This window comes from Rhea americana, unplaced genomic scaffold, assembly GCF_003343005.1.
Source record: "Rhea americana isolate MKP2758 unplaced genomic scaffold, rheAme1 scaffold_340, whole genome shotgun sequence".
In the NCBI taxonomy this organism is placed as follows: Eukaryota; Metazoa; Chordata; class Aves; order Rheiformes; family Rheidae; genus Rhea; species Rhea americana.
In genome coordinates, this window is record NW_028186469.1 from 171,913 (window position 1) to 190,709 (window position 18,797).

The 18,797-nt window shown below is 43.1% G+C and overlaps 1 protein-coding gene across 1 annotated transcript; it reads right to left on the reverse strand.

Annotated features, from left to right (window-relative positions):
- Positions 1–14,341: 14,341 nt before the first annotated feature.
- On the reverse strand, positions 14,342–18,544 carry KCNV2 (potassium voltage-gated channel modifier subfamily V member 2). The gene is made up of 2 exons (XM_085311416.1): positions 17,111–18,544; positions 14,342–14,617 (listed from the first exon to the last, which is right to left on the reverse strand). The coding sequence occupies exons 1-2, from the start codon at positions 18,542–18,544 to the stop codon at positions 14,342–14,344; spliced, it is 1,710 nt and encodes a 569-aa protein (XP_085167542.1).
- Between the last annotated feature and the right edge of the window lie 253 nt (positions 18,545–18,797).

Sequence of the window (18,797 nt, forward strand, 5' to 3'; positions counted from 1 at the left end):
ATTCTGCAGCATAAACTGTCAGTCTAAGTGGGTGCTCTGAGACTGAAATTTCAAGGAGATTTAAAAGCTTGTGAAAACTTCTGAATGTACAATCAAAAATTTAAATCTTTCCTGATAACTTGTACAAAAATAACTGTGGGGGTATTTTAAAGTTATGTCATAGCTACTGTAGAAACTAAGATGTCAGATTCTAAAGAAATTCTTATTTACTGAGGAAATGCCTTTTCTTAATCCCCTTCCCTCCTGGTTTCCTCAAAAAGAAAGCAGAAAGACAACTGAAGCCCTATTCACATCTGTGAAGGATTGATGAAGATTCTCATCTTTTAAGAACTAATCAGAACAGAATGAAAAAAGTGTCTGACTTTTTTTCTCTCTTTTCTTTTTTTTCCTCAAACTAAGTCCAGAAGGAGAGGCTGACTGTTTTAGTGTCTGTTTAGTGGATTGCTTTTTCTTCAGTCTTCCAAAAAATACAGACTCTTAATAAGGCTAACAAACCTGAAGGTTTATGGGATTTTTGTTTCTTCCTTGTAGTAGGAGAGAGACAGAATTACTTTTCCAGGATAAAAATTAAGTGTCTTGTTGATTTCTGTTGGCATCTTACTTTGATCCAGAAGAAGCAAATTGGTATTTTATTATCTCATCAAATAGTCTTTTACTATTACTACTGTTTGAGAGCATGAGTAGTCCTYGTTTCTTTCCTCTTACAAGTAACACTGGATTCAGGCCCTGATCTAATATAATCCTGTTTTTGATTCAACAATTATTGTTATGAACCTATTCAAATGAGGAATTTTAATCAATGTTCATGAGAGCTGCATGCCCACCCTGTTTGAAGTTGGAAGTATGCATTTTCAGAAGCTTTTGTTTATATAGGGGAATTCTGGAACTGTTTGAAGTCTTAGGCAATGAGAAAAACATTTTCCTGGTAAGACTTTGATGTAATGCTCTCCTGTTACCTAGCGCCATGCTGAAACATGATCCAGACAAAGGACCAAATTAACTCCTTGATCATAAGAACTACTCCATGCTGTTACTTAGCTTGACAAGATGTACCTTCATGGACAATGTTTTATTTTTAATAGTGGATAGCTAGCCATTAGTTCTGGTGAGATACAGCATCCTTCATATGAGATACAGTGCAACTAAGTTAGTAGGTGGTTATTGCATTGAGTCTATGTACAAACGTGTTGGATTTAAAATCGAAACACAGATTATTTCGTTGACCACAAACAGCATCACAAAACTGAGGGAAAAATRTAGTATCACAAATTTGAAGTACTGAGTGGTTTTATGACAGAGAACTTTAAAGGTTCCAAGCATTTCTCTTGGACAAAATTCACTCTTGATATTTAAGAATACACTGCATATAGGTGGTAATCAGTATCAATTTAATTATGTTACATGTTCTTGTACTTCAGACTTGTGTATCCATACAGTTTGACAGCAATTTAATGTGTCCTGGATTCCAAATTTTTCTTCTAGATGGAAGTGAAATGCTGCAGTGTTCATAATGTTGTATTTTATGAAAAACATTCCTGGAGACATTCAAGACTATGTTATTACCTATTCCCCATAGTTCTGTCATGAATTTCTTGTTTTGTATACCTCACATCTGTCTCCTGTATCAGTGGCTCTGTTATCAGAGGCAGTGATGATCCACAACTAGTTCTACAGTCCATCAGGAACTGCAACAGTCAGCACCCCTGAAAATCAGATGACCTAATAAGAGACTGAAGACCTGCCTGCTTAGCATGAGAAGTAAAATATTCTGGTTCTCTTGGGAGCAAAAATTGAAGTGGCAGATGCTGTTAACAGGTGCAGGAATTGGTAAGTATATTTTCTAGATGTGTATTGTTTATTGTTGTCCAAAACAATGAAATACACTGTTCCATCTTCATAGGAAGTAATATAATTGCATCTTTCCATTCTGCCTAGGGGAAGCACTTTTTTATATAAAATACGTCAAGATATACAAATAGGCAAGTTTTAAATCACAGACCCAATTTTAATTAATAATTCAGTTTCTGTTAGGTTAATTTAAGGAGTACGTGGACATTACAGTTGTAACAAGTTGTTCCAGTGTTACTTGTTTCTGTATCTGATCTGCTGATACTTTGCTGACTATACTTCATTCTAATTCCACCTGAGCTTATGAGTAGCAGTAGATACTTAAAGGTTAATCCAAATTAGACCTGATTGGCACTGATATGAAATGATCATGCTTGTGAATGCATATCCTGTCCAGGATCAGTTACTGAAGGTTGTAGTTCATTAGCTTTTCTAACAGGAATTTCTCTTGTGACAATGAACAGACAATTTTAATTAGCATCAGATAATGAATATAAACTCTAGTGAACTGTTTCTAAAGTCTCAGTTACTGCCCAAARTAACAACCTGATAAAAATATGTAGCAGCATTTGTTACTGAAGTAGAGTAGTGGTAGAGTAAAATAAAAGGTGAGAAACCTAATATAGTCCTTTATAATTTTGAGGTTAATGAAAGGATTAAACTAATAGTTAAAATCAGACACAGATAGGTATTTCCAATGACTCTCCAGCAATTTGTCTTTTATTTAAAAGCAGAAAATGTACACAGTCAGTCTGTATTTGTTTAAGTGTAGAACTTTACAGAGGACAAARTGGGATCAGTGGAGATTGTGGAATACCTGAAGTAGCTGGAAAAAAATGAGGAATCGTTTGGGACAATATATGTCGTGTGGGTAAACTTCTGTTGGGTTGTAGACTGTTTAGAGTGGACGTAGAGACCTCTGCATGTGTGCACATCACTTAGCACTGGAGACTTTTTCTACATAAAGTACCTTTGACAGTTCCTATGATATTTCTGAGGAAAAAAAATGTTGCTAATCAAACATTAACAGAGAAGTTTTTCTGCTGGGGGTTGTTACATGTTTAAAGCAGACTCATCATTAATTGCACTAGTCAGGACGTATTTGCCACTTGCAGGAATTCCAGTGTTAGACAGTTTGTATTATCACCTTCAAGATCGTTGTCAAAAAAGCCCCTTTAGCTTCACTAATGCACACAGCATTCCCCCCCATCAGCTTTGTGAAAACACAAAAAGTTATTTTTAGCGTATCATTCTTCCAGTATTTTTTCTCATTTTCTCCTTCAGGTTTAAAGTGCCTGTATTGAGTTTCTCCCTTACGTGCTTCCATTCTGTGTGCGATTCTCCCTTTCACTTTTGCAATTGTTTTGTTTAAAGCATCCTGTTTTTATTTTCTGTTTCTAAAATGCTTTGAGACCCTAGGCTTTCAGGATATGTAAGCTGTTACAGGACCTATTAGATAGTTAGTATTATGGTATATATTAACATATAACAAGTAGAAACAAGAATAACTGAGATTATTATTTAAGAAACACACATACTGTAGTGTGTTCTCCACCTTTTCTCCAATTGCAAGCTTCTGTAGTGCAAGCTTTCCTTAACATGGAAGTGTATGCATAGGCCGCAACCCACTTTGCTGTAGCATCCAAAATACCAAGTATAGTGTTATTTATAAGCAGTGCTACTAGAGAGAAGGACTAAAGAGAGAAAAAAACACAGGAAAACTGGAAAATATGCAAGGAGTACTTGGTTATTAGCCACAATTCCTGAGATATGCCTGATTTAACATTATAGAATTTCGTGATTTTCCTCTTGTGTAAGTCATGTACTTAGTTTTGTGAAAGGCCATAGTATTGAAGTGGGATTGGTGATCTTGTCTGCTGTCATGTAAGATATTTTTAAATCCTGGATTTCTGTGCTGCATTTGATAAAAATGCATCTTATGAGTACACTGATGACTTTAAAAATGTGATTATTTACTGTTTCTCTAACTTGCACCATCTTCCCCACATCTACTTTTACCTTTCATTGCTGTGTATGTCAGCTACAGTACTAGTGTGCTAACATGGATTGCACCTTTTATTGCAACAGTGGAATAGTCTTAAAAAGCGTAATGGAGGAAACCAACAGGAGCCCTCGTTCTACAGACGTATGTATATTGATGCTAGAGGCACTGAATTAAGAAGTCATCAGAAGCAATTTCTGTGTTTGAAGAACAGATGTGGAGATAGCACACTTTTTAAGCAAAAAAACTCTAGAGATTTTCACTTAAAAGACTTACTCGTGTATAAGCATCTCCCTGATTTTTTAAAAAATAATAATAGTTGTAGAAAAAGATAATGATGCAATATGATAATTGTGCAACATACTGGATTGGTTAAAATTTCTACCCCTAATGAGTGATTAGATGAAGATCAGGTGGAATGCATGGAGCTCTGTTGTGAGGGGTGGGTGATGAGGGCATTGAGAGCTTTTAGGTAAGGATTAAAGGGCAGGCTAACATGCGTGACACTGTTGTGAGCATTTACCACAGGACTTTTAACCAGTAAGAGCCGTCTGTTTTCTACAGACAGCTGGCAGTAGCCTCATGGATCACAGGCCCTGGTTCTCATGGGGGACTTCAACCATCCTGATATCTGCTAGAAAGACAACACAACTAGGCACAAAGAGCCCAGGTTTCTGGAGAGAATTAATGATAACTTCCTGACACAGGTGACAGTGGAGCTAAGGAGGGGAGGTGCACTGTTGGACACTGTGCTAACAGACAAGCAAAGACTGACGAGTTGTGAAGACTGGGAGCAACCTTGGCTGCAGAGACCACAAAATGCTGGAGTTCAGGATCCTACAAGGAGGAATCTGAGCAATAAGTAGGATCACAGCCCTGTCAAGGACAACAAGACCACCTTCTTCAAATACATCAGTAACTAAAGGAAGACTAGGGAGAATGTGGGCCTGCTGCTGAATGGGGCAGGTGTCCAGATGCAGAGAAGGCAGAGTTACTGCATGCCTCCTTTGCTTCAGTATCCACTTCTAACACTAGCCCTCAGGAATCCCAGACCCTGGAGACCACAGAGGAAGTCTGGAGAAGGGAAGGCTTTCCCTTGGATGAGGAGGATTGGCTTAGATACCATTTAAGCAAACCTGACATCCACAAGTCCATGGGCCTGATGGGATGCACCCCTGAGTACTAAGGGATGTTATTGCTAGGACACGCCCTATCATCTTGGAAAGGACGTGGAGAACAAGGGAGGTGCCTGAGGAGTGGAAGAAAGCAAATGCCACTCCAGTCTTCAAGAATGAGGACCAGGGAACTACAGCCCAGTTATGCCCCCTTCAATCCCTGGAAAAGTGATGGAACAGTTCATCCTGGATGTCATCACTAAGTATGTGAAGGATAAGAAGGTGATCAAGGGTAGTCAGCATGGATTCACCAAGGGGAAATCCTGCTTAACCAACCAACCTGCTTGCCTTCTACAATGGGATGACTAGCTAGGCAGATGAGGGAAGACCAGTGTCTGCCTTGACTTCAGCAAAGCTTTTGACCCTGTCTCCCATAACATCCTCATAGGTAAGCTCAGGAGGTGCAGGCTGGATGAGTGGACAGTGAGGTGGATTGAGAACTGGCTGAAAGGCAGAGCTCAGAGGGTTAGACTCTGCACAACTGAGCACAGCTGGAGGCTTGTAGCTAGCAGTATTCCCCAGGACTCTGTACTGGGTCCCATCCTGTTCAACTTCTTCATCAATGACCTGGATGAAAGGACAGAGTGCCTCCTCAGCAAGTCTGTTGATGATACCAAACTAGGAGGAGTGGCTGATATAGCTGAGGGCTGTGCTGCCATTCAGAGAGACCTGGGCAGGCTGGAGAGCTGGGCGGAGAGGAACCTCATGAGGTTCAACAGGGGCAAGCGCAGAGGCCTGCATTTAGGGAGGAATAACCCCATATACCTACAGGCTGGGGGCTGACCTTCTGGAGAGCAGCTTTGCAGAGAAGGACCTGGGAGTGCTGCTGGATGACGAGTTGACCATGAGCCAGCAATATGCCCTTGTGGCCAAGAAGGCCAATGGTATCCTGGGGTGCATTAGGAAGAGTGTTGCCAGCAGGTCGACGGAGGTGATCCTGCCCCTCTACTCAGCCCAGGGGAGGCCTCATCTGGAGTCCTGTGTCCAGTTCTGGGCTCCCCAGGACAAGAGAGACATGAAGCTACTGGAGAGATCCCAGCGTAGGGCTATGAGGATGATGAGAGGGATGGAGCATCTGCCCTGTGAGGAATGGCTGCGAGAGCTGGGCCTGTTTAGCCTGGGAAAGAGAAGACTGAGGGGGGATCTTATCAAAGTCTGTAGATACCTTAATGGAGAGTGTCAAGAAGATGGGGCTGAACTCTTTTCAATAGTGCCAAGCGACAGGACAAGAGGCAACAGTCACAAACTGGAACACAGGAAGTTCTACATGAATGTAAGGAAGAATGTCTTTACTCTGAGGGTGGCAGATGCTAGAACAAGTTGCCCAGAGAGGCTGTGGAGYCTCCTCCTCTGAAGATATTCAAAACCCGCCTGAATGCAATCCTCTCTAATATGCTTTAGGTGACGCTGCTTGAGGAGGGGAGTTGGACTAGATGATCCCCAGAGATCCCTTCCAACCTCAACCATCCTGTGATTCTGTATATGGGTGCCACAATACCTGCTGTTTAGTCATTTTCACTAAGTGAAAGGCAGTTTTCTTCCTGGCAAAGTCATTCCTCTTATGGTTGAAGTCCTTTCAGAAACTGGTTTAAAAACTGTTTCCATCACTACCACTGCTTGGGCCATAATTTCTAGTTTTTATCAGTTGTGTTTTGCCTGAAGAGGTAAAAATACTCAGCACCTGTTTCAGGTTCAGAGTCTTTCAACAGTGGGTGGTGAAAAGATCAAGCAGTTCCCATTAAAAGACATCTTTGAGAAGTGTCTGAATGATTTGTCATTTCAAAAAACCTAGAATTTTTGAACTTGCAAATTTATTTGTCAAATTGCTTGATATTTAACTAGCGAAGGCACAGGCACAGAAGAGTTAGCAGAGCCTGCCCACCAGAATCTGTGCTGCTCCAGTGGTTTCCCTCATTGTCCTCATTGATGACAGGTGCCAAGCATAATGTTGTGTTTCGTATTTTACACAATATCATGCGCTATTTGAAGGACCTTTGTTTTGATGGGTGAAGCAGTTTACTGTTCAGGGGTCACTGACAAAGTAGACATTGGTACAAGCACTTCAGAAGGACAAAACTTTACTCACAGAGCAAAGGGAATATTCACAGCAACATCTCATATTACCTGTTTTTGTCTGCTTCATATGCACATAGGGCACCTGCTATTGATCTTGCACTGTGCTTTAGCCTCTGTACAGTGTGCAAAGGAGGATATCTGTGCATGCAATCTCTGCTCCCAGGCAGCGTGGTGCTGCTCAGGCTCCTGCTACTGCCAGATGCAGGCCTTTGCTGTCTGGCAAGTAACTTGCATTGTGTCATAATGATTCTTTTTTCCTGACTTCCTTTTTAAATATGTTTAATGGAAATGAGAGGCGATTAGCAATTAAACGTGTCATTAAAGTAAGTTATTTTCTGATTATATTGTTAAATTTGTTATTCTTTTGTGTAACCAAGTACTCTTACTCTGAAGAGGAGGCTGTGGGGAGAGATTAAGGATATGAATGAAGCCCACGCATTTTGTCTGTTCTACTGTAAGTTCACTATATTTAGGTATAACTGGAAACCACATTTATCCATGATTGTTCTTTTCCACTCAAGCACGAGAAATATCCTAGGATGTGGTGATATGGCACTCACACAGTGAACTTTCATCTTTAATGGTGACCATTATCACCGCTACCGGGTAAGGCTGGAGTGGGTGGATTTTGTTCAGAAGATGGATTTTTGGTGGCTCTTGAATAATTAGTGGCAGTTAACACGGAGAGAAGCATGGGGAAGAAGGCCTTCACATAGGAAGTGCTCTCACTTGCTATATTAATAAATAAAACTGTAAGCAAGCAGGTATTTGCAGATTTCTTAGTGGTTGGGGGGCAAAAAAACTCAATGCAAGAGGAAGAAAAGAAAAGCTTTTTTGGGGGAGGGAGGAAGAGAATTTGCTGACACAAGAGGTTTTTGTGTACTGTGAATAAGGTAAAGCAGTAGGACTATGCTGGTGTAATATGGTTTTTATCTGTGTCTGGGAGCTGAGCTGAAGACAGGAGCAGGAGCTGCATGGCGGAGCAGGATGGGAGCTGCCTTCCCTTTACAGCGAGGCTGAGTGGCCTTCTGGGTTAGCTCAGCTGTAAGAAATTTGTTTATAAAATGACACTGCTCTCTGCTATGCATGGACATACACAAAGATGTGCATCATGCTGCGTGGAAAAATACCCCCAGAAAATTACCATTAAGTGCACCATGTCTGAAGTGGAATGACACTTGTTTGAGGCTGTGTTTTAATTGTGTCCGTTTAATCCTACCAGTAAAACACTGGAGATATTCACGGATGTCTAGAAAAATCCACTCAATCTACAATTAAGGTAACTTTAGACTGAGCTTTTATATTCCCTGACTAATTTTCCGAGGTAAGTAATGTTACACTTGTTTTGTTATGCTGTTTTAGATTGAGTATTAAACACATTTCTGCCATCCTCTGGAGGTCTGCTTGTGATCAGTTAACTTTGTGTGGTGACCTTGGGGGAAGATCTTTAATCATGGGAATTGCCTTTTGGACACGAAGAGGGTGAGGAAATTCTCCAGCACAATAACTGGTGGAATGTTAGACTGAGGGTTCCTTTAGTCACATATGATGATGGTGCAGGTCTTGTAGGACAGATGGGAAGTTTTACTTGCCTGAAAACGTTGCTTCAGCTTTTTGCACCCTCTGCACCTGGAGATACATCAGAGTATGCTTGTATGATGAGCATGGCCCACTAGGTAGTATTTCCGAGGAAAGGAGGGTCTGGCAGAGGGTGGCAGTGGCATGGGCTCACGGCCTATGTGGACCACCCATGGCAGTGGTGGCACTGCTGCCTCTGGGTGTCAGTAGTGAACAATCTTCCATGCGGAGACTGAGCTTCCCGTAGGAAACCCAGCTGCCTTTCCCCTCCAGGCTCCCCATCTCGGTAAAACAGACTGTCACAGTGTGTGCGCACTTAAGAGAATTTCCTGAATTTCTAGAATTCCCCCCCAAACACACACACACACACACTTCCTTAATCACTTTTTATTCAAAATAACGTATTTGGATGTTAATGATTTAAATACCACAATCTGTCCCTGAAGGACTGRCTGGGATAGACTGAGGTGTGGAGAGTCCCTTTGATTTCATTATTGCAGGGTTAAAATTATGGAGATTTCACTTTGAAGTCCAACCTTTTTGTGAGGGATGAGTTGGGTTTCGTCCCCTTCCTAGTGCATAACTTTCCCTTGGCATGTGGTGAGAAAACCAGCTCCCCACAGAGCGCAGCAGTTCCTAGGGGGGGCACTGAAAAGTTCACCTGCATACAAGTTTTTGGTGACTTTTGCTGGCTATTTTTAGCCATAACTGGTTGCATTAGCACAGCTGTGGACACAAGCTCTGCATTGGTTTGGCTGGGCAGCAGCAGGAGCATTTTGTCTACCAGAACCTGTGAAGGAAATTGCGTCCAGGTGGCCTGAAGAACTGCTGTTAGTGGTAGTGATGGTCTGCCTTCTAGGTATGATAAACTAGTTTGTCTGGTGATTAATAGGGTGGAAAATGATTTTACTTATAAGTGGAGCAAATTTGATTCAGAAATAGAGACATTTTAGAGAGCAGATTTGAACTCTGAGGTGTTTTATTAAAAAAAARTGTTAATCTCTATCTCAGGAACTACCAGTGGGATGCTTTAATTTTTCTCAACATATTTCCAGTAAATTATCCCAGTGCATAAAAAGTTAGTGCCTCTGACCTTTCCTTTTTTTAATCCAAGATAAAAAACTGGATTGCAGTAGATTGCCATGCAGTTTCTCTACTACTGAAATAAGTTAATGAAGGTTTTGTAAATAGCAGATAAGCATGAATCAAATATTTTTACATGACATAAAAACAGAGTATTCTAAACAGTTAAAGCTATTTTTAAGCAAGTAAGCAAGCAACATTTTTTACTCTCCTAGGTTATTGATAGTTATTATTTTCCCCAAAAACTTTAAAGCATGGCTAGTTTACAGTTTTTAAAACTGTATATTTAAAGACTGAATATAACTCTTTGCCTTAGAGGCCTGGGAACAGCTACAGGCGCCCTTTAAACTACAGTTGTACAGTAGCTACCCCTTTGAGCGCTATCTTTCTGAAAGAGAAAAGCAAACACCTGCATGTTCTTCTAAGGCAGGGATCTGTGAAAAAGCATATATTAATTGGAGTTATTATTTTCTCTCTAATATAGGGATAAAATCTTTAAGGATCCCTCCCACTACCCAACATACATACACCTTTTTAGGTAATTCCTAATACACAGTTGTCCAAAAAGGAAGTGAGATCGTCCAGATCCGTTTCTTTGTCTACTAGAGAGAAGACGTTTGCTAAGTCTGTACTGAAACGTATGGATAGAATAAATATTAATTCTCCTTCTTGGGCTCATTAATATCTGCAATTAGTTAGCATGGAAGACTTGATCATGGTCACGTTCAGAAAAGAGCCTAATTTCTCACTGGTTTAAGAACCACCCCCTCCCCTCTTTCACCCAGACCTTAACTATACAAAATTGCCACCTCATAAAACAGGGGCTTTCTACTTTAGTTTTAACGGCATTGCCTGTCTTTGTTGTATGTCTGTATGTTTTCCTTTGATGTTTTTTGCTACTTTGATTTTTTTTTGATTGACTAAGCCCTGTGGCATTCAAGTAATCAAGATAATCAAGGCTATCCTGCATTACTTCTTGATGTCATCATACAAAGCAATTGCCTATTTTGTCTGAGTAATCTCAGGACACTGGAAATGCTTTGAAAGTCTTAGAGGATGTGGCAGAGTAAACTAAATGCAGGTCCTTCTTGGAAGGACTCACTGAGTTAGCGAAAGCTGACAAAAATGCCAGGTCCTGCAGGTCCTTCAGGGTGCAGGCAGCCTGCTGTAGCTGCTTGGTATTGTGATACTGGAAATTTAGCTGTCCTCTTCCCTGTCGAAATCTACCAGCTTACGCTCATCACCCTCAAAATAGCATCAGTTAAGCCACAAAAAGCAAAATGCTCTGGACAGAAAGCTATATGAGATAATCCAGAGGAAAAAAATACTGTTGTCTTTGATAAAAAAATGAACACTAAATTCTGGTCTGCTGCCTTTCTTCGTGGGGGACCTATTCCCTTGCTGCATGGAGCAAGGCTATCAAGCCAGTTATTACTCACAAGATAGAAAAATGACAACCTTCTGCTTCATATGTCATTTAACTGTTTGCCAGATGTCTGTTCTCCCAGCTGTGCTCTTCTACCATGTACCTTGCACCACCTCTAACATTGCTCAGATCTCTCTAAATGGATTTAAGTCACAAACCAGTCAAGAATCTAACCCTCATGTGACAAATTGGCACATTTGTATGTTCAGTCTGCTCACAGAGGTATCTAAAGGTACCAGAGCTGCCATTAGTGAGGTGGCRGCTCTGAATGATGGAGAGAGGAGTGAGGAAAGTGTGTGGGAAAAGGAGAGAGGAATTTCTTCCTCTCTCCATAGGGGCTAAAATTAGTCTCCTCTGCACCTGCAGTGGATATCTTCTTGGCCCATGCCTGTTCGCTTATATGTTGTATTTTGTGGTGAGTGCAAGCAGAGTTGATCCACCCAAGGCCGAAGACCCCTTGGGCCAGGGGAGAGCAAGGCTCTGGGAGGGGTTTGCTGCTTGGCTCAATACTTAAACGTCTCTTCAGAGGCCTGTGGCCTGGAGCTTTATGCCCAGGTGAGTGCCATAAACACAAACCTGCACAGTCTTTCTTTCACTACTGCCTGATGAGTCACTACTTAGCACAAAGTGGAACAGCTTCTGCTAGAGGCTTCAGAGAGACCCACTCCAAGGTGCATTTGAAAAGTGAGAGCAGCCATATGGGACCTGCCCATAAAAGTCTCCTTGGGCAAGTAAGAGAGCACCTGCTGAGAGCATTCAGCTGTGACTCTTGATTAAAAGGGAGGGAATAATTGTTTTCTCCTGCTCATGTTTTATGTGGGAAGCCTATTCCAGTAGGTGTCTTGAGGAACATCTACAGGAAAAGGTCCTGCATGAGGGGCAGATGGGGGAAAATGAGGTTGGTGATCTGTCTCAGGCCTGGGGCCACTAGGTGATACCAGCCTCAGCAAGGTCAATGCTCAGGCTCTGGATTGTTCTAGGCGGCCAGATGCTGATGAGCTTGGCTGCATAAGACTGAGCACTTGCCTCCTGTCAGCACAGTATGTGCAACTGCTGACTCCCTCAGGCAAAGACGTGAAATCAGAGTATCCCATAATTTTGGGTAATCCCAAGGTAGATGTTGTGTCCTCTCATGCCTTTCACCCACCACCTCGCTTCTGGATTTGCAGTGGTGGCTGAAGATGTAGGCCAGGCTGAAGTCCCAGGGAGCTCCTGGTCCCATTGCCACTAATTTTTCTCTGCCAAAGTGGAGCCAGGGTCGTGCCTGCTGTGCTGTGGGTAGCCCCGAACTGCACACATCCATTGCATCCAGAGCCCAGGGCTCAGCTGGATTAAAGACACGGGTTAGCTTTTAACAGATGCGATCAGCACACAGCATGCTGCCTGCCGTTTCTGAAGAACAAAACGACAGATGTGCTGATGGTACACCTGCCCGGAGGTGGGGAATGAGAGGAGCAGCTTGGTTACTAATTACCTTCTCATCATTCACAGGGGAAACGTCCCTGTGCTTGACACAATTTGCATGGACAGGGTGAAATTAACGAACTTTTTCACACTCAGCTGTCCCAAGCGTGAGCTTCACACTGTGGTGGCCAGTGCGACTCTGAGATTTCAGCGCAGTCATTTACATTCAGCACGGCAGCACAGGCACTGGGTGCACGAGAGCACGGTGATTTAAAAACGCTTCTCTGCCGCCAGGCTGTTTTGCAGGGAGAGCACTGCTCAGAAACAGCCACGGGTCATATCAGCCGCTGTTATCACTGCTTCTTTCTGTTATCCTCTCTGTTTGTCATACTGCTTGGGTCTGAGTATCTACTGAAAAGCTAGACTTTCAGGCCTGTTGTTCATGTCTCTATTTCTTGACATCTAGAACTCCTCTTGTGTGGGAAGAAAAAGGAAAAAAAAAAAAAAGGAGAAAAAGGTTTCCAGTCTGCTACAAACTAATAAATTTAATTTTGAGCTTATTATGTTTTTTTTCATTGTTATTTAATRCATACTTTTTGGGGGTGAGTTTCCGATGTTATTATGTGCGGGAAGTGTACATGCAGCTGTGCAAGAAGGCTGAGTAATCTCAAGGAATAAGCTAGTACTGGATGCCAGCCAAGGTGTCAGAAATGTGTCCTTAATGACTGTTTGTACCAGAAAAACGGATACCCACTTCCTGTTCATTACGATCTTGGCAGTTGCTGAAATAAGTTCAAAGTAAGTTGTGCTCAAATTGTATTTAAAAGCTGTTGCAAATAAGTACTGATAAGATCCTTTATAGGAAAAATCTTTATGAGCTATCCATTACATGTTCAATTCCAATATTTTTTCAGAATGTTGCTCTAACATTGATGTCCCAAGACAGACCCATTATTATTCTAATAACTCAATAAGAAGGTGCACTGAACACTGTAACATAGATTTATTTTATCACTTATTACTAAATCTGAAAAAGCTTTTGGTCTGGAAATGCTTTGGAAACTGATCGACGCAGTTTATCAACTCAGACTCCAGATTTCTTCATTAGTTGTTGCCATTACAAAAGGTCATTATGAATGTGGGGGTGGTGAGGGGTGGAAATAGCCACACCAATGTGCTACTCATCTAAGTACAACAATTTGCAGCTGCATTTGACAAGTAAAATTGGCACACAGGAGCCATAGTGATGTGATGCTGCTAATATGCAGGTAAATGCAGTTTTCCTGGGTTTGAAAGCTGATAGAAAGCCCATCTCAGCCATGCAGTTAGTATACTGGGTGTTCTGCATTTGCTTGACTTTCGAGACTGATTGCTTGGACACCGGCTGAGCAGCTGACCCTGAGCGATGGCAGCTGACTTTGCTGTGTCTTGGCCATCGCGAGCATTTGCTGCGGGTCTCAGCAGCAGCCAGGGGCTACGTTTCGCGCAGGTTTTGGTTTCAGAGCCTCTGCCTGGCTGAGCTGAGGTGCACTGTCCCTGACAGCGGCTAAGCTCCAAAGCTCCCCAGATTTCCCCAGGGGTTTCAGAGACTTCTGGTATTTTTTTCAAACAACCCCTCTTTCAGAAAGATTTCACCAGCTACCGTTGTTAACTTGCAGGCTTTTCAACTTTGTCTTCATTCGGCTGGGCAGGTCTGTTTTCCTCCTTCAGCTTCCCCGTGCCCTCCTAAGGTACCACGCATTAGCTGAGTCAGTGTTGCAACAACGGGTGGGTCGTGCCCTCTCCGCAGCATTCGGAGATTTTCTTCATCGCCCTCCGCGTGAAGTCTACCTTCCCCCTCTCTTTCTTGAGAGCCGTGTACTCGTAGGCCTTCAGCTTGCTGTAGTAGTCTGAGAATTTGTTGTAGAGTATAGAGATGGGCATCCCATTCAGGATTATGCCAAAAGCAATGCAGAGGAAAGCGAACAAGCGGCCGAGATGCGTTTCTGGGCACATATCGCCATACCCCACTGTGGAGATGCTGACCTACGTGCAAATCAGCATTTGATTTTTATATACCATATATACCATACACACACATGTATATATCATACAGGTAGTAATGAAAGCGCATGATAAGCTTCAGCTAGTTGCACCAAGTATTTCGATAATGTTTGCACTCTAGGAATAAGAGGCCCAGCAGGCCTCCCTTGTTGGAAGTTTCTAAATGAAGTTCCCTTTAAGGGTTACATAATTGTAGAAGAGATGGAAAGAAACAAAGGCATTTTTCAGGTGCTCAGAGGTCTTTGCTCGTAGTGTATGCTTGCAATATGTATTTGCAGGGATTGTTCTTTCCGCTCAGCTATAAATTGGAGGTTACAGAAGCATTTAATATGTGTACCTTCAACAGGGAACATTCCTGTAGCTGACAGGTACATGGAAACTTTGACTAGATTCTGCCTTGAGGAAGGATTCAAGGATTGCTGAAAATGATTTTTTTTGTGTGTGTGTGTGTGAGAGAGTGATGGTATTTAGTATCTCCATGTTATATGATCCTGTAAATCTTTGCCATCACATTAACTGTACAGCTTCACAGACTTCTCTTTTTAGCCATGTATGAAGGAGCTGTGTTTTATACTGACTGGGTACTGTACTGAGTTCTGCAACACTATCTTTGTATAATTTGGTTTGGAATGAGCTCATGTCCACTAGGCGTTTGCTTAAGGGGACATTGCATACGAATGATGGACTCCTGAACAACTGGCATATGTAACTCCTAAGTTACATTCTTCCAATGCATATATCTGGATGTTTATTATTTTTATATTTAGTAAATATAACTTATTTTTCCTCTGTTAGGCATGACTTGCAGGCTTCTGCAATCTGGCATTTCCTAATCTGACCCCTAAGCAAGGGATATTTTTCAGGCAAGGAATCTTATTTTTTTCACAATATCTGAAGATACTGTACACATCTGTGCATAATGTGAAACTCTTCCAGAAATAACTAAAGCACAGGCAGTGGGAGTTTCATTGCAATGCCCTTACGGCTTAAGCTCCAAAATAAGTTTTTAGAAGGTCGCAGTGTGCAGCCTGCCATCCTCTAACATGCTAAATAAAATGTTATTTCAAATGAAGAAAGCATTAGGATGCATGAGACAGCGTTGGATAAGCATATTTGTAGGATGCACCTGGTGCTTCCTGAGGAATAAAAGGGATTAGTCATTTGGTTTAATGGAAATTAAATCACTGGATTTGAATGATAATACAGGATAAATATCTCCAAAAATAAATACTGAGATGAAGGCAAGATGTTTATCTCTAGCAGCCAGGACAATATCATTATCCTGTGATAAGGTCCTGTTCCACTGGCATCCTCTTCTGCATTGCTGATGGCAGTGTGGGAGAGAGAGCTGTTGTTTTGTGTGTGGCAGCCTGTGGACAATGCTGGATTTTATTGAAATTTGAGTGACCTGAATATTTTACTTTTTACCCTTAGAGAATAAATAGGCTTAAAAAAGAGTTGTGCCAAGGAATTGCCGTGTGCATGCTATGGCTCCTCTTCTGGAGCCCCTTGCTGAGGTAAATAGGCTGTTATCACGTGCGTAATTTTATGGGTTTCATAGGAATATCAGAATAGTGATGGGCCCATCAGCTTGCAGGAGCGAGCACTAGAGATTTTACRTGTATCCTGCAAGTTCAGAAACAAAACATATGGCAACAGCCTTATTCCAGTAATATCACAGTCTTCATCACTGCATGTGACTGGTGTGAGGTTCAAACCAGTGACCTAGATGTGGCAGGCAGTTATCCCATTATCCGCCCTGTGGACCATTCTGCTCCTTTTCCAATTTACTTCTGTGCAAGTCTGGCACAGTATAAATACCACTGATTTATGTCTATATGCTTTTAGGTGTATTTATATGTACGCGTCTTAGGGCTGCTGCCTGAAAAGGAGGACATAGTTCCTTTTGTAGAACAACTGTTGGCCCTACACGTACTTTTTATGGTCAGAGCTCTGGGATAGACTTGGATTTGCAAGTTTGACTGTCTAGAGCCTACTGAATAGTACCTGAACTGTGTGTTAGCATCTTGTAGTTGTATGATGGATCAAAGTAGGTATTCAAAAATACTAGCAAAAATGAAAATCCCATGYCCTTCCACAACCAGCTAGCTTGATGCATACTTTTTTATCTCTCTTTTTTTTAATGTTGACAATTTGATTAAATGAGGAAAGGCTTTTCTTTCCTGTCTGTTTGCCTACTTCTTCTTTAAAGGGCAAGCACTGTCTGCATGTGGTGGGATGGGAATTCCAATGCAGTATGCCTGATTAAGCCTTGATTTAAGCTCACAGCAGAGGTGAGTGAGTGCATGTGCATGCAGGAGCGAGTGCATATGTCCTGTAAGCTCAGAATTCAGAACAGATGTTCACTGATCTGAGCCTGTTGTTTTCGAGACTGACAGCAACTCTAGCAATGAAGGGGAGAGGAGGGGAGGGAGTTGTTTCTGCTACCCAGTAGGGTGAGGTATTTTTACTTACGGCAGCCCACCACCACGCATGGGGTATGCTGGTGAAGTTGGTGCTGGAGACGTCATGCTCCACTGTGTAGACCATGGCAGAGAAGGCGAAGATGCCCATGGCGATGAAGAGCAAAAGGCAGCCCACCTGCTGGTAGCACTGGCGCAAGGTAAAGCCGAAGGCACGCAGCCCCGTGGAGTGGCGGGCCAGCTTGAGGATGCGGAAGATACGCATGAGACGCATGATGCGAAGCACCTGTCCCACCTTGCCCACCCGTCCCACTTTCTCAATGTCGTGCTCATGCTGTGAGCCCCGGCCACGGGGCTGGTCATCATCAGCGAAGCACTCCAGCAGCAACTGGAGGTAGAGGGGCAGGATGGCGATGAGGTCTACAGCATTGAGTGCACTGCTGGCAAATCGGCGCAGGTCAGGGGTAGAAACCAGGCGCAGCAGGTACTCCAACGTGAAGAATGCGATGCACAGTGTCTCGATGTGCTCCAGGGCAGGCCGGCTTTCCCCGCTCTTCCTGTCCACCTGCTGCATCTCCTCCACAGTGTTGAGTGCCAGGGCAACCACCGAGATGAGCACAAAGAAGCTGGAGGCCACGGCCATCACCTTGGCTGTGATGGAGGAAAAGGGCTTCTCCATGAGGTTCCAGAGGCGCCAGCGCTGGGGACCATAGTAGCGCATGTGGTGGAAGAGGTGCTCGCTCTCCTGGGCCTCAGCCTGGGAGCGCAGCTCGCGCTGCACCTTGAGCTGCTCGCTGAGCTCATCGCGGCGTTCCTCGAAGCAGATGCGGCAGCAGCGTGGTGTGTATTTGAGCCGCACGCCCCAGTAGCTCAACTCCTCCAGAAAACTGCGGGGGCACAGCTCGTCCCGCACGCGCAGCACCCCTGAGGCATAGAAGTTGTACACCAGCTGGAAGACAGCCGGGTCCCGGTCAAAGAAATACTCGTCTACCTGCGCGGCGTAGTCATCGCACAGACCCAGCTGGCAGCGACGGTCGGTGGAAGTCGCCAGACGGCCCAGGCGGGTCTTGGGGTAGATGGCCACCGCTTGGTAGGTGAGGCGGTAGCTTTGACCACCAACGTTGATGTTCAGCACTGATGAGGTGGAAGCTGTGGCCGGGGCTCCAGCGGAAGGGGAAGGGGAGCAAGGGATGGATGAAGAGACCTTGTTTTCTCCCTCAAGTGAGTCTCCATTTGGCCACTTTCCTTGTTCTTCCTCTTCCTCATCTTCATCATCCACATAATAGTTGTAATTCCCCTCGGGTCCCAGGAGCAGTAGAGGCTGTGAGCTCAGTGGAGAAGCAGCAGAAAAACCACTTTGCTTGTCTAAATGCATGCTTTCATTTTCCTTCTCTTTGTCAGATGGTGAGAGAGCATTTGATGCTTCTCTCTCGCTTACTTTATGTTTTGGGAATAGAAGCTGCCCCCTCTGGTTAAACTGCAACATAATATTTTTCCTTATCCTTCTTCTTTCTTTGTATTCACCTGATGGAGAAATTAGCTCCAATCCTCTGTAAAACCACAAAGGCTGACAGTTCTGCTTCCTTCTCTCTCTATCTCAGCAGCATCAAGCCCAGCAGCAGTTCTGCATTTTTCTTCCTGCCAGCCACCACTCCAGTTCTGAAAGCTCAGTGTGAGATACAGACACATGAAGACTGCTGTTGACCGTTTTAATCTTGCTGACAGGGAAGATCTGAGTG